At 43.5% G+C, this 21,201-nt stretch overlaps 2 protein-coding genes across 2 annotated transcripts in view; both read left to right on the top strand.

The window, feature by feature from the left end:
• pusl1 (pseudouridine synthase like 1) overlaps nucleotides 1-8,148 on the top strand; it is a 74,114-nt gene extending 65,966 nt beyond the window's left edge. Inside the window, exons 7-8 of the mRNA XM_067970092.1 lie at nucleotides 882-1,044; nucleotides 5,472-8,148. Of these exons, the coding sequence (XP_067826193.1) occupies nucleotides 882-1,044; nucleotides 5,472-5,503 (195 nt within the window). The 3' untranslated portion in view covers nucleotides 5,504-8,148. The remainder of the gene's footprint in view (nucleotides 1-881; nucleotides 1,045-5,471) is intronic.
• Nucleotides 8,149-12,134: 3,986 nt separating this feature from the next.
• LOC137300842 (lysophosphatidic acid receptor 6) lies at nucleotides 12,135-19,963 on the top strand. The gene is made up of 2 exons (XM_067970093.1): nucleotides 12,135-12,338; nucleotides 17,767-19,963. The coding sequence occupies exon 2, from the start codon at nucleotides 17,829-17,831 to the stop codon at nucleotides 18,798-18,800; it is 972 nt and encodes a 323-aa protein (XP_067826194.1). The 5' UTR covers nucleotides 12,135-12,338; nucleotides 17,767-17,828; the 3' UTR covers nucleotides 18,801-19,963.
• Nucleotides 19,964-21,201: the final 1,238 nt, after the last annotated feature.

The raw sequence follows: 21,201 nt of genomic DNA on the forward strand, positions 1-21,201 counted from the left end.
TTTCCATTTCTGTTGACTTTCACAGATAACTTCATAATAACCAGAAACCAGCACTGAACAGAGAGTTCCTACATTACATTAACAGAGAATATTAGTATCACTGCTAGTACTAACCCAGTACTAAGAGTGCTTAATTGTAAACAATTTTACACCAAGTTATAGTCCAGCAATTTTATTTTAAATTCACAAGCTTTCGGAGGCTTCCTCCTTCCTCAGGTGAACGATGTTCACCTGAGGAAGGAGGAAGCCTCCGAAAGCTTGTGAATTTAAAATAAAATTGCTGGACTATAACTTGGTGTTGTAAAATTGTTTACAATTGTCAACCCCAGTCCATCACCGGCATCTCCACATCAAGAGTGCTTAAGGCAGTCACTGGATGACACGTGGTTGAATGTTCCATTTAACTATGGTGTCAGCTGTGGCTCAGTGGGTAGCAATTCACACCTCAGAGTCAGAATGTCATGGGTTCAAGGCCCACTCCAGGGACTTGAGTACAAAAATCCAGACTGGTACTGAGTACTTAATTGTAAAGTGCTTTGGGAAGTACTGAGGTCATGAAAGGTGCTATATAAATGCAAGTCTTTCTTTATTGCTGTAGTCTCATCCTTTGCTAGCCTCTGTTTGCTGCTTGGGAGGAAGTGTTGCTCTAATCTCCTGCGGAGTGGCTGGTTACAGCGCAGAAGTGAAAGAAGCCTAAGAGCAGGTCAGCTGCCTTGACAGCCAAAGATAGTGCCTGGTACAAGAGCATGGGTAGCAGAGGAAAGAAGAAATATCTTACCAATCATGGAAAATGGAGCTAATAATGTTCCATTGTGAAAAGATTCTTAAAATGAGAAACCTTGCAATGGTAGAAAGTTTTTTTTCACATATTTGTGTTCTAGGTGCGGAGAATGACAGGTGCTCTGGTGGCTGTTGGACAGGGCAGGCTAATGCCCAGGCAAATAGCAGATCTGCTGGAGATCCGGGATTCCAGGGCCTATCCACAGAATATTATAGCCCCACCAGGCGGCCTGTTTTTGAAGAATGTGGAATATGACGAAAAGGGTAAGAACCTAGAATGTCAAAAGGGTGATTGTTATGTGATTTCTTATTTTTGTATGCAAGAGAAATCTTAGCACAATAAACATGCCCATACACACTCACACATGTAGGCATATACAGACACTCACTCATATACACATACACACACATACACATATATACAGATACACATACACACAGACATACAAACGCATATACACATACATACAGACATTCACACATACAATCACAGTCACACATGCACATATGTTCAGACATAAGACACATACACAGATCGTACACTCACTCACAATACAGATGCCATATACACTCTCACTAACACATACACTGACAACAACAACAACTTGAATTTATGTAGCACCATTAACGTAGTAAAACATCCCAAGGTGCTTCATAGGAGCGTTATCAAACAAAATTTGACACTGAGCCACGAATGGAGATATTAGGACAGGTGACCAAAAGCTTGGTCAAAGAGGTAGGTTTTAAGGAGACTCTTAAAGGAGGAGAAAGAGGTAAAAGGCAGAGGGATTTAGGGAGGGAATTCCAGAACTTAGGGCCTAGGCAGCTGAAGGCACAGCCGCCAATGGTGGAGCGATTAAAATCGGGGATGTGCAAGAGGCCAGAATTGGAAGAGCGCAGAGATCTTAGAGGATTGTAGGGCAGGAGGAGGTTACAGAGATAGGGAGGGGTGAGGCCTTGGAGGGATTTGAAAACAAGGATGAGAATTTTAAAATCGAGGCGTTGCCAGACTGGGAGCCAATGTAGGTCAGCGTGTCAAAGGCTGCAGACAGGTCGAGAGGGATGAGGAGGGAGAGTTTACCATAGTCACGGTCACATGGGATGTCATGTGTGACTTTGATAAGGGCCATTTCAGTGCTGTGGTAGGGGGCGGATACCTGATTGGAGGGATTCAGACATGGAGTTGCGGGAAAGATGGACACGGATTTGGGAGGCGACAACACATTCAAGGACTTTGGAGAGGAAAGAGAGGTTGGAGATGGAGTGGTAGTTTGCAAGGACAGAGGGGTCAAGGGTGGTTTTTTTGAGGAGGGGATGATGATAACAGATTTGAAGGGGAGGGGGACAATACCTGACGAGAGGGAACTGTTAATGGTTAACCTTCACACATACACAATGCACAGATATTCACAGAAATATACACATACAAACACAACACACATGCTGATGCGCACACACACATATATATATATATACAGACACATACACAGACTCTCACATACACAGACACTCACATAGAAACACAAACACATACACATATACAAACACATATGCCCATACACACACATTAATGCAGATGTTCATAAGAGACACACACACACAGATATATTTAAACACATGCATATACAAATAGACACATACACACATATATGTACATACATTTGCGCAAACACGCAGATATGAACATACGAAAAGTCAGAAAAGACCATCAGGCCTACCAATGCTCACCCTATCCATTAGATGGTCTCCAATCACTAGTAATGCTGACTCCTGAAATCAGCCTGAAAAACTGCCCCCTCCCTTGTGCCCCAATTTGTCCCTATTTGCAGAGGACTATACAGGACCGGAAATGACTATTTCTGATTATCAGGCTGGTCTGAAACGTCACAGACCTCCTACCCCACTTTATCTCTCATATCCTTCAATAGCCCTTTCTACTAAAAATGTATCCCTCACTATCCTGAAGTTTATAACATCCTTCACTTCCACTGCCTCCCTGGGAAGGCGGTTCTACATAATCACCACTTGTGCTTGAAGAAGTTATATCTTAATTGTCTACTTACCTTTTCTAGTCTAATTTGAATCCATGTCCCTTTGTCTTTGAGTTTGTGTTAATACTGAACATCTCTCTGGGAAATTCACACAAATACAAGCATACATACAAAAAAATATTTATGCACAACCATGGACATACATACAAATACACATACACACACTCACATACAAAAAGGGCGGGCCAGTCACAGCTAATTTGATTGATTCTTTGATTGACATATCCAGCTAACTGGTTTCACCCAGAGAGTGGGACTAAATACTAAAAATGAGAACGAGTCAAAAGTAATCGCCAACAGGTCATGAAATAGTTTTGCGAAATAAAAACTTAAACCAGGTTGTGTTTGTTTTGTTTGCTCAGCTCAATCATGCTAGTCAGTCATTAAAACGGTTCTCCAAGTGGCTTGGTTGGTGAATGCACTTCCTTGTGTAGAACTGACCCACACAGAACTCGAAGTTTCCATCCTTGCCCTTTGCTGCATTGTCTGGTTTCAGCCGGGGTGTGGCTGTTGCGGCCTTACAGTTGGGCCCTGTGTTGCTGGGTTAACGAAGGGAAAATTCAGCCAGAATTCCAATCCAGATTGCTATCGAGTGACCCCTGCTGGAAACTGCACTAATCTGGGGAGAAGGAGATCAGACGCAACTGTGAAGCCCCACATTCGAGTAGCCTGCTGAGTGTTCAAAAACTGGGCTCATAATTGAAGAAATGCTGCTTGGGCAAGGTACTAAAGTTCGGCAGGCAACTGACTCCAGCAAGGGTCGGTGCCAGTCTCTCTAGAACAGGTCTCCAGCAAGGGTCAATACCAGTCTGACTAGAACAGGACTCCAGCAAGGGTCGGTGCCAGTCTCTGTAGAACAGGACTCCAGCAAGGGTCAATACCAGTCTGACTAGAACAGGACTCCAGCAAGGGTCGGTGCCAGTCTCTGTAGAACAGGACTCCAGCAAGGGTCAATACCAGTCACTCTAGAACAGGACTCCAGCAAGGGTGAGTACCAGTCTCTCTAGAACAGGACTCCAGCAAGGGTCAGTGCCAGTCTCTCTAGAACAGGACTCCAGCAAGGGTCAGTGCCAGTCTCTCTAGAACAGGACTTCAACAAGGGTCAGTGCCAGTCTCTCTAGAACAGGACTCCAGCAAGGGTCAGTGCCAGTCTCTCTAGAACAGGACTCCAGCAAGGGTCAGTGCCAGTCACTGTAGAACAGGACTCCAGCAAGGGTCAATACCAGTCTCTCTAGAACACGACTCCAGCAAGGGTTGGTGCCAGTCTCTCTAGAACAGGACTCCAGCAAGGGTCAGTGCCAGTCACTGTAGAACAGGACTCCAGCAAGGGTCAATACCAGTCTCTCTAGAACAGGACTTCAGCAAGGGTCAGTGCCAGTCACTGTAGAACAGGACTCCAGCAAGGGTCAGTGCCAGTCTCTCTAGAACAGGACTTCAGCAAGGGTCAGTGCCAGTCACTGTAGAACAGGACTCCAGCAAGGGTCAGTGCCAGTCTCTCTAGAACAGGACTCCAGCAAGGGTCAATACCAGTCTCTCTAGAACAGGACTCCAGCAAGGGTTGGTGCCAGTCTCTCTAGAACAGGACTCCAGCAAGGGTCAGTGCCAGTCTCTCTAGAACAGGACTTCAGCAAGGGTCAGTGCCAGTCTCTCTAGAACAGGTCTCTAGCAAGTGTCAGTACCAGTCTCTGTTGAACAGGACTCCAGCAAGGGTCAGTGCCAGTCTCTCTAGAACAGGTCTCCAGCAAGGGTCAGTGCCAGTCTCTCTAGAACAGGTCTCCAGCAAGGGTCAGTGCCAGTCTCTCTAGAACAGGACTCCAGCAAGGGTCAGTGCCAGTCTCTCTAGAACAGGTCTCCAGCAAGGGTCAGTGCCAGTCTCTGTAGAACAGGACTCCAGCAAGGGTCAGTGCCAGTCTCTCTAGAACAGGACTCCAGCAAGGGTCAGTGCCAGTCTCCGTAGAACAGGATTCCAGCAAGGGTCGGTGCCAGTCTCTCTAGCACAGGACTCCAGCAAGGGTCAGTGTTGACAGAAGAGGACAGGGAAATACTTTTAAATGGGCAAAATATAACCAAAGCAGTTTAATAATGTGAATATTACTGAAAAGGGATTGAAGTATCAGTAGTTTGTTCAGATGATGGCTGCCGTGAGTGATTTTGTTGTTTATTGTTGTTGTGTCATGTTTTTTGCTTTTCCACTTTCCCAAAGCAGAGGACATTAATTCCACGACAGGAATTATTTTGTTGGCAGGTCCTCTAATGTGTTTACGAGCCATCCTACAAATTGTACTGATTTTTGGAGGGGAGGGATGGCTAGGTTTAGATTTTGTGTTATACTGTGCCTTCATCATACTGCATGCAAGGTTCACAGTAAGTGGTTTGCTTATAACCTCGTCAATTGAAATCACTGATTAGACAACAAACTCAGCAGTGTTCATGTGCAAAGCATATTTGTCTTGTATGCTGAAGAGGTTGATGTTGCCAGCAGTCCTTGCGCTGTTATGCAAGCCAGATGTTACAGCTGTGAGTCTTAAACAGATGTCAATGAATGTGTTTATTTAGCAACCAAATCTTGAAGCCTCCTGGAGGCTAAATCGTGAATTGTCATGACAACCGTAAAAAGCTGCCTTTTGTTTTGTTTTACAGATCTTGAAGTGGAAGAAAGCGTAATTCAGTGATTGTGGATGGGTCAACGAGCTCAGTGAATTGTCTTGGAACAGACTTCAGGCTCCAAAGTCTGTTGTAGCAAATGGCAATTATTAACAAGAATGGATTGGCTTAGTTGTGCAAAGACATGTTTATGTTACGTAAACACTCTTGAATGGGTTACAAATTATGGAGAAACAACAATATTGGATGAAGGCCAATTTTTTATTAATCTTAGGGACTGCCAATAATAATCAGCTTCGAAAAAAAAATCACCAGCGTTGCGTATGAAAGTGAGTGGGAATAAGAACATGAAGCAGCCTGGAGCACAATAAAGGCCACTCAGCCCATCAGGTCCATTTCTACCAAAGCACATGCCCAATACACTCCATGATGGACTCTACCATCTCCTGAGGAAAGGTCAACAAAGGTTTTTCCAGCCTGCAAAAGTATATCTGTCCATCTAGTCTTACATCACCATTGACATGATATATCCATTGTCCCAACGTCCTGGGAACCATCGCATTCTACACAGCGTTTCATTGTCTCTATCTGTACTTCTAACCCCTAGGATTCATGGATGTACAATATACGTTACCAGCTAAAGTAGTTTGCACCTTTTAAAAAAATAGCTGGATGAATATCTAGTTAGAACGGGATTGGAGGCTATCTAGATAGCTACAAATAATGGTCCATGGAACCAGGAGATAAGTGAGTTATCTGTGGAATGGAACAAGGACAAGCCAACGTCTCCCCAACACCAAGAGAAATCAGTACAAATTTAAAGATTTCTCTTGGTGTTGGGGAGACGTTTTACAGAGTTTTATCAACTTGAATACAATGAACTAGGAATATTATGAACCATGAATATAATGAGCTAGGAATAGATACTGTTGGCCCTCAGAAGGCAAGTCTAGTGCGTAGAACAAGGACAAACCAAGGTAGAAAAGGATGAAGCGAGTATAGGGGGTGTTTATGTTTTATCTTTGGTGAATTAGATCAGTACGAGGGGAAGAGTACATAAACCATATATGGATCAGCTCTATATTGGTGTGAGATATTTAAAGCAATAGCAAACTTCAGTGAAAAAAAGAAAACCCAAATGCTCTTCAGAATTATTGGCTTAAATCTTTAGATCTCCAGATAAATACTAATTCCTGATTCAAAGAAAATGTTCCCCAAGTTCCAGCTTGTTCCTGACTTTGTGCCTCTCCAATCATTCTAGTACATGGAGACCTGGCACAAACATTTTTTGTGGATCTCTCTATTTATTGTATATAACTGCATTCTGCTGTAATTCTCAGACTCATTCCCGATCCCTAAGAGTTTTTTTATTCGTCAACTTTGAGACCCAGATTTAAATTCTATTCTTGATAATATCCACACTCAGACGTTCCTTAGCAGGTACATTTTAGCAGTTTGTGCCAAGTCACCTGCAAGCATGAGAGGGAGTCGCTCTTTTAAGTAATTTTAAAAAAAAATGTAGTGGGCTTCAAACGACAAGATGTGAGGAGACAATAGAAATGATCAATCACATTGAATGAAAGGTCATAGAGAAATCTTAGTGATAGGCCATCAATTGGAGTAACAGATTGAACAAGTTAAGATGAAAAAAATCTGAAGTTGTTTGCATTTGTGTGACCATTAGAAGACTACAAAAATCTATGAGTTTAAAAAAATACAAACACAAAATCTGAATGATAGGAAGTGGATTGAAAGTGGAGAAACAGGAAGATTTCTATTTAGAAAGTGAATTGTCGACTTTAATATATTAAATCTGTACATATGTTTTTTTGTGCTTATTTTAAATATTTTTATCAGTCGAGGGCCACCACCCTCTGCTTTTATCAACTTTTATAAACAGATTGCAGTCTCCACCACAGTTTGATGCTAATTCCACTCAGTGTCCCACAGGATGGTTAAGTATTACAGAGATGATACAGTTACGTAGAAGGCTCCTGCAACTCTGCATATTGGTGTCTGCTAACTGTACAAGTGCATTTGTGACCACAGTTCACTTCCTCTTCCTTCACTGGCTCTTATACTGACCAAGACACACAAATTGTTCTACTATAACTAAGTGGAATAGATACCAACTGTAGCACAGTTCTACAAAAACAGACAGCACTCGTTCCATAAACTATTGGGTGTCTTGTTGCATTTCTCTCATGAAGTTTGAGAGCGCAGCGTTTTATAGAGAAGTGGATTTTCTACAGCATTGCTCAGGGTAAGTGAGAGGATACATTGTTTGAGAGAGAGGTGCTGGGTTTGCAGGTAAGGAGTAGTTACGACAGGATGGTAAATAGTTTGGAAAGAGGCATGAATATTATGGGGAAGTGGGTACTTGTGATAGTGGAAGTAGTGAACGAGCTGTGAGAGGCAGTGAGTAATCAGGGAATAATGAGTATTTGGACAGTTTGGGATAATGAGTATTTGGGTTTGGGGTGAGAACTCGGGATGGTGGCTGGAACAAGGGATAATGCGTAATTTGGGGAAGGGTGATGATGGGAGAGTGAATGGTTACGGTGCAGGCAGTTGGTAACTGATAATGTGGAGAGTAGGGATTTGTTCAAAACAGCTTACATACACACTGGACCTAGACACATAGCTATCACAGCTGTGATTAGTTAGATTGTTTACATTTTCTATCAATAAAACACAGATAATTATGATCAAAGCCTTTGCGTTTGCTTGAGATGCTTTCAAATCTAAGTTGTATTTTGTTTTTGCAAAAAAAAATCTTTATTTGACTGCATAAGAAAAGACATTATAAGGTGGATTTATACCCCATCAATGGACATTATCAGGGCCCAGTTGAGCAGAGGCATGGGTGGAGATCACTTACACTGGATCTCCATTCATGACATACATTTCCAGTAGGATTTAAAACTGGCGTTAGAAGTTCTCACCAGAAATAAATGAGAGCTTAATTTCAATATGTTAATGCAGCAGATGTGATGTCCTTTGGACATCAATGATATTTCCTTGACTTTATATGAGAAGTAGCCTGAATTAATTTTATCCCTAGATCTTAGGTGTCCAGGATTGCTATGCTGTACCTTTGAAAACAAACTTATTTAAAGGACAGTCTGCAAATTCACAAATATTATTTTCAACTGTCTTTAGTGGAATTTTTCTTTCTTTCTTGGGGGAGGGGCTAACTCTAGTGGTGAAAGAGCCTTTGCAACAGAGGTTTTGGCCCTCAGTTTTTTCCTGTCAGCCTACTATTTGAGATAATGGTGCTCCTATTTATGCTATTTGAAGGAAGAAGTGAAGCAGGAATGAAGGATGCCGGACGTGTCAGATTATTCTTGGAAGAGGATTGCAGTAATCCACCAATACTCCCCCACTGGTAAAGCAAAGGTGGATTTACCTGGACTTGTCTGAGGAACAGCGACTATGTAGATTAAGGTTCACCAGGGAGGCTGTGACAGGTTTGTACCAAATGCTGTAAGCAGGCCCAAAGCCAAACTCCAGGTTTGGCATGGCATGCCAGTGGCTATGAAGGTAACTTCAGCTCTGGACTTTTATACCTAAGGCTCATTCCAGTCTGCCACAGGGTATATCAGCAACATCAGTCAATCTGCAGTGCACAGATGTATCAAGCAGACCTGCTGCATTATTTGCCAGAGCTTGCAACTTTATTCCTTTCCCGGTGACCACTGGCAGGAACGTGAGAGGAAGCTGTACTTTTTTTTCAAATCGCAGGATTCCTCCAAGTCATTGATTGCACCTATGTATCCTTACATGCTCCTGCACACAATAACCGCATTCACAAACTGGATGGAGGTGGCCCTCAATCTCTCTGATCATAGACTGCAGGCTGTACCACCTCAGAAACAGAGAGGGCAACCTGCCTGCTTGCTCACACATCAACAAAAAGCAGTGGCGGGAGACTCCAAAAGTGTTGTCATCCTGAAAGGAAGCACCATCATTATTTCATGCCTGCCGCCCTGCTGGGCACAGCCTCACCAGGCCCACTGATCTACTTGACAGCAGACGGATGGTAGCAATGAGATTGTTGAAGCCCCTATCAATGGCTCTCTCCATGCAATTGCATGGAGCCTGCCCAAATAGAAGGAGATAGCCTGTTGAGTAATGGAGTCGAAGGCCTCTATGGCAGCAGTCTAAGTATTCACTAGGGCGGTTACCATTGGCATTTGGGCTTCTGCCACAGAGCTGGGTCTCTAATGTAGATGTTTCTGGAGTTACCATACACTCCATGTTGAAGTGGTATTTCGATTCCATGCATTATCACAGTTCAAACGTGAGTAATGGACTGAACCACACAAACTGTCATCTGTTGAAAATTGCTTGGTACAGTCTCAAATAACTGCAGCAAGCTTTGATGCCCAGAAAGCATCCCTCTTTTAAAAGCAAGTGTCCAGTAGTCTGGATCCCTATCACCTGAGAATTGACCCCGGATTGTCACTTTCAGAACAGCAAGTTTCTGTACCTCCTGTGCCACCATTACCTGTTCCTGCTCACTTGTGTTGTTAGTATCATTCAATGCACTCTCCTCGCTCTCACTCACCACATCCCTTGGTGTGGGTGTCTCTGAGCTGGTACTATGCAGAGTTTGAGTGTGGTATGATGCATGCTGTGAGATGGAAACTTACTCCCGGTTCCTGGCCCCCATCTCTGCTTCATGTGGTTCATTTAGAGAAAAAGAGTAATATATGATAATATGGTGTTTTGATGCTAACTCTTCAAATGTATCTTTCTACTGAATGCATTGGAATTGTATGTCATGTTGCCAGTGAGTGAATAGGAAGAGAAAAATGAGCTGCAGAAATTTAGTATAAACCTGAACAGCACCAGGCCACCAATTTCCCTATCCCTTGTTTCCTCTGTGACTCCTCGGTCCTTGGTCTCAGTGGCTTTATTTACCTGCACTTGGACTTTCAGGGATTTACTTATTTGAACCCCTCGGTCTTTATGTTAAATCGAAATCGTCAGCATCTTTCCTTGTTCTTCCATCTTCCTTTACTAGGGACTAAATTTTTAACTCTTACTTTTTTTTTAAAAGCATTGGATAAACAGCAAGTGGTAAGAAAGTTGCATCAGGTTGAGGGGATTTAGTATTTAGCAGAACCTGGCAGGAGGAGTCATGGGGTTTAGTGGTACAGGAGCGGGGTGCTGGGCTTTAGTAGCAGTGGAGGTGTTCATGGGTTTTGGCAGAACTGGGTGCTGGAAGATTGTGTTGAAAGCAAAGAATGGTGAGTGACCCAAAAGGATTTACATTGTAATGGTCAGATTTTGTGAGTTGTTATAGAATGTGGCTGGAAACCTTTCTTATCCATATTAAGAGGGTTGGATATCATGGTGCGTAATCTCTTTCCCTTGTTGAAGTTTTCAAGATTATGAAAGGAATTGATAAAGTTAATCTAGGCAAATTGTTCACTGTGGTAAAGAGATGAAATATCAGGGAACTCAAGTTAAAAATCAGTAGTTAGGAATGAGAAAGGAAGTCACCCAGGGAAGACACTGAACATAAATGGGTTTAAGAGGCAATTGGATACATTTCTGGAGAAAGGATTGAGGGAGATAGTCTCTGATCATCTGTGATCATAGCTGATGACAGGCTCAATGCATGAAAAAAGGTCAGGCTTTTAATAGGCCTAGTGTCCTTTTTCTGTTCCTAAAATGTTTAATGTTCTTTGTTGTGAGTTTTGCCACTCACATTCTCAGGCAGTCCAATCATTCAGATTGTAAAAGCATAGCAACATTTTACATCATGAATCTGTGACATAAAATTATGTTTTCAATTGATCTACCAATAACACAATTGAAGGTCAGTAATACACTACAATCAAAAGAGATTAAACTTATCATCTTCCACCTGTTCTCATGAAAGCAATATTGCAAAGTCACAGGGGCTTGGACCTTTAAGAATTATTGGTGTTGTCACCATTGCGGTCTAAAAGGATTCAAATATTCCAAGATATTGGACACGAAACAAGCAGAAACAAGCAGCCTCCTCACAGGAAAAGTGGTTCATTCATGTATTTATTGACACTGCTGCATAAAAACCTCATGTTTCTTAAACGGGGATGTCCATAACCTGCCAGATTATGGGGACCCTCTATTTTGCCAACATATACATAGCGTCACTTTTCTTAGCCTCATTGGCATGGATCGTTGTATCGCAGTGATCCACCCAAGAAAATACATCAGGATGAGAAACACAAACTGCTCGAAGATAACCTCGGCTCTGGTGTGGCTTGTATCTCTGGCCATCATGCTTCCCTTAGTCTTTGCAGGTTCACTGAACACCACTTTCAAAAACAACAGGACAGCTTGCTTTGAGAATTTCCTCCCTGAGACCTGGAGCAAGAGGATGGCAGCGTATAAAATTGTGGCATTCTTGTTTGGCACGTAACTGTTTCTAATTGTTTGTGATAGTTGAGTTCGATTTTGTAATGAACAATGTATTTACTTAAGAGGAAATTAAGTGAACCAAACGGACTCGGGTGCCGTGGTCCGAGAGCTATTTTTATGTTACACTTGCTGTGTGGGTGAGACAGAAATTAATTTAAAGGTTAGGGGATATCCTGAAGGTGCTGAATCTCGTGTCAGTTAGTTCTGTTCAGTGGTTAGCTCTTCAGTTTGCTCAGTTCCCACCTACAAAGCAATTTGTTTAACGCACTTTCCATTTGCAGAGGCAGTTGTCTGTGATGGAAATCATTTGTCGCTGTTGAAATGTGTGGAGTGCAGTTTCCGTCTGAAAAGTGGAATAAATCTATTTGTATCTGAGACACGATTCCTGCTTACTGCATGGGATCCCGATTCTCAAAACAAATTCAATCAGTGAAATTACTGCAGAGCTGTGAAGGATCGTATCTGAAAAACTGTTAGCCATACTTGGTGAGTGCTATACAATATATTGCTTTTTCTTCTATCATAGCACAGGTTTATCCTATAAGACAGATATCCAGAAAGTAAAAATGTCAATGCTTTTATAAGCAAACAAGTGGACTATATAAAAAGAACTGAAAGTGTTTCATGCCACTTGTACCCATGTTAGATCCTGGTGTTTACTACAGGATCACTGATCCACAGACCTTTCCCGTTTAAGAAACATGAGGTTTTTAATGCAGCAGTGTCAGTAAATACATGAATGAACCACTTTTCTTGTGAGGAGGCTGCTTGTTCTGCTTTTTGTACTGCGCAGATTTAATCATACTGGCGATAAGAACGTTTTGCGGCACTGCTGTGGCTTTTGGATAAACGAGTTAAAGATACAGAGATGACCAAATGTTAGTGGATCATTACATCTAGCTGGAACAACGAAATCTACAGATTTTGTACATCAAAGCTACTGGTTTATGAAGAATGCTTCAACTGTAGAAACTGTGCTGAAAAAATGAAAGTAAATATGCATCTGTACAAGTATTGCAGGTCTAACATCTGATATTGGATTGGAACTGACGTGTGATTCAGACTCACTGTACTGTTGTGTTATTGGTAGATCAATTGAAAACATAATTTTATGTCACAGATTCATGATGTAAAATGTTGCTATGCTTTTACAATCTGAATGATTGGACTGCCTGAGAATGTGAGTGGCAAAACTCACAACAAAGAACATTAAACATTTTAGGAACATAAAAAGGACACTAGGCCTATTAAAAGCCTGACCTTTTTTCATGCATTGAGCCTGTCATCAGCTATTTTCAGAATGTTTATTGCCCTGATTAAACTAAACTATCAGAAGGCAAATACGTGGGAGTCATTTCACTCTTTCTCCTTAACAAGCAAATGTCCATCAGCTAAATAACGGAAATCACTACATTTACAGCAATTTCGATGATGGCTTCCACCCACCAGAGCAGTGGCCATTGAGGTGGCAGACCAGCATGAGACACTCAGTGTACCCGAGGAGTGGCTCATGCTGGTGTAAAATTCTGAGCAATTTACTTGGGGAAATGTAACTTAAAATATTACTTGCATTTTTTTAAAAAAGCAATCAATCATTGAATCAATGATCTATCTTCTAAATCCAGGCCCTGCGTTTCCTCTGATCCCACTCTGCCACTATATGCATCGCAGGGGCCGCACTCCTGCCCGGCCACTAGTTGCCTCTCTGACTCCTGGGTTCAGGGGCATATGTCAGGCAGGCACCTGCGTCGTTGGCAGCACAACTGAGGCGCACACCTCAGGTGGGGAGTTGAGTAAACTGGTTGTGGTGCCTTGCTTCCCGAGTAAGAGGCAGCTGACGGTTTTGAATAGGCGAGTTACCCTGTGATTGTTGCAGTAGGGCAATCCCAGACTTTTAAATGTCCTATCACCCTGAGGGTACGGTAGCATAGTGGTTATGTTACTGGACTAGTAATCTGGAGTCATGAGTTCAAATCCCTAGCAGCTGGGGAATTTAAATTCAATTAATTAAATAAAATCTGGAATTTAAAAAATACTAGTTTCAGTAATAGTGGCCATGAAACTACAGGATTGTCGTAAAAACCCATCTGGTTCACTAATGCCCTTTAGGGAAGGAAACCTGCCATCCTTACCTGGTCTGGCCTATATGTGACTCCAGACCCACAGCAATGTGGTTGATTCTTAATTGCCCTCTGAAATGGCCTAGCAAGCCACTCAGTTGTACAATCTTGCTTAAAAAAAGTCATTAATAAGAATAAAACCGGACGGACCACGAGGCACCAGACACGAAAAGGCAAACCAAGCCCAATCGACTCTGCAAAGCCCTCCTTACAAACATCTGGGGACTTGTGCCAAAATTGGGAGAGCTGTCCTGCAGACAAGTCAAGCAACAGCCTGACACAGCCATACTCTCAGAATCATACCTTTCAGCCAACGTCCCAGACTCTTCCATCACCATCCCTGGGTATGTCCTGTCCAACCGGCAGGACAGACCGACCAGAGGTGGTGGTGCAGTGATATACAGTCAGGAGGGAGTGGCCGTGGGAGTCCTCAACATTGTCTCTGGATCTCATGGCATCAGGTCAAATATGGGCAAGGAAACCTCCTGCTGATTGCAGTCCTCCCTCAGCTGACGAATCAGTCCTCCTCCATGTTAAGCACTGAGGGTAGCAAGGGCACAGAGTGTACTCTGGGTGGGGGACTTCAATGTCCATCACCAAGTAGTGGCTCGGTAGCACCACTACGGACCAAGCTGGCCGAGTCCTGAAGGACATAGCTGCTGGACTGGGCCTGTGGCAGATGGTGAACGAACCAACACGAGGGGAAAAACCTACTTGACCTCGTCCTCACCAATCTACCTGTCGCAGATGCATCTGTCCATGACAGTATTGGTAGGAGTGACCACCGCACAGTCCTCGTGGAGATGAAGTCCAATCTTCGCACTGAGGACACCATCCAACGTGTTGTGTGGCACTATCACTGTGCTAAATGGGTTAGATTCAGAACAGATCTAGCAGCTCAATACTGGGCATCCATGAGGCGCTGTGGGCCAGCAGCAGCAGCAGAATTGTATTCCAGCACAATCTGTAACCTCATGGCCCGACATATTCCTCACTCTACCGTTACCAAGAAGCCAGGGCATCAACCCTGGTTCGTAGAGGAGCCTGCCAGGAGCAGCACCAGGCTTACCTAAAAATGAGGTGCCAACCTGGTGAAGCTACAACTCAGGACTACATGCATGCTAAATAGCGGAAGCAACATGCTATAGACAGAGCTAAGCGATTCCACAACCAACGGATCAGAGCAAAGCTCTGTAGTCCTGCCACATCCAGTCGTGAATGGTGGTGGACAATTAAACAACTAACGGGAGGAGGAGGCTCTGTAAATATCCCCAACCTCAATGATGGTGGAGTCCAGCACGTGAGTGCAAAAGACAAGGCTGAAGCGTTTGCAGCCATCTTCAGCCAGAAGTGCCGAGTGGATGATCCATCTCGGCCTCCTCCCGATATCCCCACCATCACAGAAGCCAGTCTTCAGCCAATTCGATTCACTCCACATGATATCAAGAAACGGCTGAGTGCACTGGATACAGCAAAGGCTATGGGCCCCGACAACATCCCGGCTGCAGTGCTGAAGACTTGTGCTCCAGAACCAGCCGCGCCTCCAGCCAAGCTGTTCCAGTACAGCTACAACACTGGCATCTACCTGACAATGTGGAAAATTGCCCAGGTATGTCCTGTCCACAAAAAGCAGGACAAATCCAATCCGGCCAATTACTGTCCCATCAGTCTACTCTCAATCATCAGCAAAGTGATGGAAGGTGTCGTCAACAGTGCTATCAAGCAACACTTACTCACCAATAACCTGCTCACCGATGCTCAGTTTGAGTTCCGCCAGGACCACTCGGCTCCAGACCTCATTACAGCCTTGGTCCAATCATGGACAAAAGAGCTGAATTCCAGAGGCGAAGTGAGAGTAACTGCCCTTGACATCAAGGCAGCATTTGACCGAGTGTGGCACCAAGGAGCCCTAGTAAAATTGAAGTCAATGGGAATCAGGGGGAAAATTCTCCAGTGGCTGGAGTCATACCTAGCACAAAGGAAGATGGTAGTGGTTGTTGGAGGCCAATCATCTCAGCCCCAGGACATTGCTGCAGGAGTTCCTCAGGGCAGTGTCCTAGGTCCAACCATCTTCAGCTGCTTTATCAATGACCTTCCCTCCATCATAAGGTCAGAAATGGGGATGTTCACTGATGATTGCACAGTGTTCAGTTCCATTCACAACCCCTCAGATAATGGAGCAGTCCGTGCCCGCATACAGCAAGACCTGGACAACATCCAGGCTTGGGCTGATAAGTGGCAAGTAACATTTGCGCCAGACAAGTGCCAGGCAATGACCATCTCCAACAAGAGAGAGTCTAACCACCTCCCCTTGACATTCAACGGCATTACCATCGTCGAATCCCCCACCATCAACATCCTGGGGGTCACCATTGACCAGAAACTTAACTAGACCAGCCATATAAATACTGTGGCTACAAGAGCAGGTCAGAGCCTGGGTATTCTGCAGCGAGTGACTCGCCTTCCGACTTCCCAAAGCCTTTCTACCATCTACAAGGCACAAGTCAGGAGTGTGATGGAATACTCTCCACTTGCTTGGATGAGTGCAGCTCCAACACCACTCAAGAAGCTCGACACCATCCAGGACAAAGCAGCCCGCTTGATTGGCACCCCATCCACCACCCTAAACATTCACTCCCTTCACCACCGGCGCACTGTGGCTGCAGTGTGCACCATCCACAGGATGCACTGCAGCACCTCCCAAACCCGTGACCTCTACCACCTAGAAGGACAAGAACAGCAGGCACATGGGAACAACACCACCTGCACGTTCCCCTTCAAGTCACACACCATCCCGACTTGGAAATATATCGCCGTTCCTTCATCGTCGCTGGGTCAAAATCCTGGAACTCCCTTCCTAACAGCACTGTAGGAGAACCTTCACCACATGGAATGCAGCGGTTCAAGAAGGCGGCTCACCACCACCTTCTCCAGGGCAATTAGGGATGGGCAATAAATGTTGGCCTTGCCAGCTACGCCCACATCCCATGAACGAAAAAAAAAACCCTTAGTTAGAGTTGCCAACTCTGGTTAGACACGTCCCTAGCGATTTCATCACATGACTACCTGACTCTAATTGCTCCTGCCATCGGTCACCCAACATGTCCATCCTCGTGGAGCACTGCCTTTCCACGCCAACTGGAAAGCAAACAGACTCTTCATTAGCTGATTGGATGATTCCCGACTGTGTGTCAAACTGCATTTTTCCCATCTCCAATATTTTTATCAGTAGTAAATGAAGATGAAAAAACACACCATTTTTTTAAATGCCTCTATGATTTTTCTCCTGGGTTGCTCACAGCAGTGCCCAGGAGATTAATCTTTAATTCCTGGAGACGCCAAGACAATCCTGGAGGGTTGGCAACCCAACTCTTGCCAGCAGGGCATAACTTGTGCCCAGTGTTGCTAGAGTGCAAAATTACATATGACGTCATTCCCATATTTGCATAGCAACATAATACACACGCCCTTTTGTGAGTTGGTGTATTATGTCCTTGCCCCCATGTCACCCTCCCCCATCTTTCAAAATATCCAGATGTTTCCTAATATGGTACCCTTTCACCCAAAGTACATTGTGACGACTTTCCTACATCTATAAATGTGTGTTGTTCCCTGGCACACACTTCCCAATACTTCTGTCATTGTCTGTTTGTGATGACGTATGCTTTGTTTGCTTTTTTCTGTATGATAAATCCTAAATAAAACAATGTTAAAAAACAGCCATTTTCATTGTGTTCCATAAAGATGGATAACAATTCTATTAACATTTAATTTCTGCTTTATTATGTGTCCAGATCTCCTGAGTATTACCTTAAAATTCACTCCACTCAGAGGACAACTGGAGGAGGACGAAAACATGAACAGCTCACAAGAGTTTTTCTCGCCCTCGAACTGCAGTTACGAGGCTCAGTTCCAGTACTATTTATTTCCAGTAGTCTTCAGCATTGTGTTCATTCTGGGCTTGATTGGAAATGTCTCGGCCTTGTGCCTACTTACCAAGAAAATGAAGAAAGCCTCCCCATCCTATGTGTACATTACAAACCTGGCTGTTGTAGACATCATTTACATTTGCACCTTGCCCTTCAGAATCTACTACCACATAAAAAAGAACGACTGGCCCTTTGGGGACATAACCTGCCGGATTACGGGGACCCTCTATTTTGCTAACATATACATTAGCATCGCTTTCCTTAGCCTCATTTGCATGGATCGTTACATTGCAGTGGTCCACCCAAGAAAATACATCAGGATGAGAAACACAAACTGCTCGAAGATAACCTCGGCTCTGGTGTGGCTTGTATCTCTGGCCATCATGCTTCCCTTAGTCTTTGGAGGTTCACTGAACACCACTTTCAGAAACAACAGGACAGCTTGCTTTGAGAATTTCGACCCTGAGACCTGGAACAAGAGGATGGCGGCGTATAACATTGTGGCATTCTTGTTTGGCTTCATCATTCCGTTTACAGTCATTATGATATTTTATCCTTTAGCAGCCAAGCAAATAGCCCAGCTTCAAAGTAGCATCCACAAGGAAAAGGCTTTGACAATGATCCGGGTCATTTTGGTGATCTCAGTTGTTTGTTTTGTCCCTTATCATGTCACCAATTTATTCTATTTCCTCACACGCTTGGACTTTATTCAAAACTGTGCATTCAGCAGCTTTCTCTACAAGACCCGGCGAGTTACCATGGCCTTAGTCAGTCTCAACAGCTGCTTAGACCCTCTGATATATTACTTTACAACCTCCCATTTTCAGCTAAATTATGATAGAAAAAAGAGATCGCTTCAACAGGTTTACAGCATTTCCTGGCGCAAAACTGTAAGCTGAAACAGATGGACACATACGAACGTACAAATTAAGAACAGGAGTAGGCCTTTCGGCCCCCCGAGCCTGCTCTGCCATTTAATAAGATCGTGGCTGATCTGATTCTGACCTCAACCCTACTTTCCCATCTACCTACTATAACCTTTGACTCCCTTGTTAATCAGGAATCTATCTAACTCAGCCTTAAAAATCTTCAATGACCCTGCCTCCACCGCTCTCTGGGGAGGGGAGTTCCACAGACGCCCCTCAGAGAGAAAAGGTTTCTCCTCATCTCCGACTTAAATGAGGGACCCCTTATTTTTAAACTGTGTCCCCTAGTTCTAGTCACTCCCACAAGGGGAACATCCTCTCGACATCTACCCCTTCTAGTCCCCTCAGAATCTTACTCTCATTCTTCTAAACTCCAGTGTATACAGGCCCAACTTGTCCAACCTTTCCTCATAAGATAATACACATGTATAAAACGGTAACTCTGAAAAAATGCTTGCTTCGCAATGGTCTTTGCCGAGTTCTGTAGTCTAAATGACAGTTTTCTGCCTTTCTACCCTGGTGCGCTGGTTAACCTCTGAAACCATGGAACTGACACTCAATAGGTGGTGATCTGTGATTTGGTCACTGGCACCCAGTACCATTTTTCCAAGTCTCTCTGTTCTTGTAGCAAACACTGTGGTCAAATTTGTCACAGCTCAGTCTCCATGGCAGCACCCTGTGGCTGTGCTCAGTTATCCCACAAAAAGAAAATAAAAACGTGTAATAAAATAATTATTTACGGTAAGAAGTTTAATTTCACCTGTTAGGGTGTCACAGGTTTATCACAGCTGTTAATTTGTTTTTTTACCTATTTAAAAGTGAGTTAGCGTTAGATTCATAAGACCAAGGGTTGCTAATGTTCATTAAGGCTAATTACCATTTTAGATAAAATGGATACAACCGAGTACCTACTGACCAAAGTAGAATTAGAAAGGTTTCAGGGAGGAAAAGAATGGTAATAAGACAGGAGTACATTTTCCTATGTGCAAAGTTTAACAAAATAGTAGGTGCAGTTACACTGGGGAAGAAAAGCAGTTATAGAAATTTGTTTCTAAAACAAAATCAAACTACTGCGGAGGCTGGAAATCCGAAATAAAAACAGAAAATGCTGGAAACACTCAGCAGGTCAGGCAGATAACGTGTTTCTCTCTCCACAGATGCTGCCCGACCCGCTGAGTGTTTCCAGCATTTCCTGTTCTTATTATGTAAATTTATTTTATTACGACTTCTAGTCCCAGTTTTCCTCAAGGCCTGAAATGAGAGTAGAGCAATGGTTTCAAACTTGTCTGTAAGAGCGATGCCTGAATATTTTAGCAGATTGTACAAACCATCAGCCCTCTCCCCCACCCCTGCAAGTATTACCAGATTCTGGTGACAATCTCTGCAAATATGCCGATATGGTTAGATGAAGTAGGGTGGGGAGGAGGCTCGTGTGGAGTATAAACCCTGGCATAGACCAGTTGGGCTGAATGGCCTGTTGCTGTGCTGTAAATTCTATGTAAAATATTAGCAGATTCTGAAGAGCTCCCCTGCAAATACTAATTAATTGCTGGTGAGCTCTGCAAATGGTAACAAATTCCATTCAACCCCTTGCAAATAGTAATAGGCTCCCAGAACGCTTGGAAATAATTCATTCCGGGTAACACCCTGCAATATTAAGATATCCCATTGCACCCTCTGCAAATAGTAACAAGTTTGAGTGACCCCTACAAATATTAACAGGTTCCATTACACCCTGTGCAAATATTAATACGCTCCTGGTGATAGTTTGCAAATATTAACAGATTCCTGGGGATCAACTTGAAAACATAAACACCTGCCTGCCTGGGGTCCCCCTGCAAATATCAACACACTCCAAGGGGCCCTCTATCTTAATTTTAAAAGGTAGTGTCAGCTAGCCAAAGGAATGCAGTGCTATCGTTGCAGAAAGCATTTTCTATATCTGTAGCTACAGAAATAATGTGTTACTAAGTCAACAAAGCTGATGATGGATGAATAGAAATCTGATCTCAAGCACCCCTTGCAAAGTCCGTGCTGGTGGGACCTCAATTTGAAAGCCTAGGGAGGCGGCATTTAAAGGAGAGAAGAAAACCTTGTTAAAGGCGTGTTGTTAATTGTGAAGAACTTATTAAAGAGTTATATTCTGTGCATTGAAGAGAATGGAGTAATTAAAACCCATTCAGGGTCTCTGCTATTTTACTGATGACATAGATTACTGCAGTATTGTCCTGTTATATGCACAGTGATTTGCTCAGTACTAAAGTATGAAAACATTCCAGAACCAATCTTACTAATCTGACCTCCAGGTGGTTGGCATTTTGGCCCTCAAAATAATTTTAGTTTCATTCTTGACTCTTTATTTGAAATGTTAGCC

Source organism: Heptranchias perlo, chromosome 32 (assembly GCF_035084215.1).
Source record: "Heptranchias perlo isolate sHepPer1 chromosome 32, sHepPer1.hap1, whole genome shotgun sequence".
Classification (NCBI taxonomy): domain Eukaryota; kingdom Metazoa; phylum Chordata; class Chondrichthyes; order Hexanchiformes; family Hexanchidae; genus Heptranchias; species Heptranchias perlo.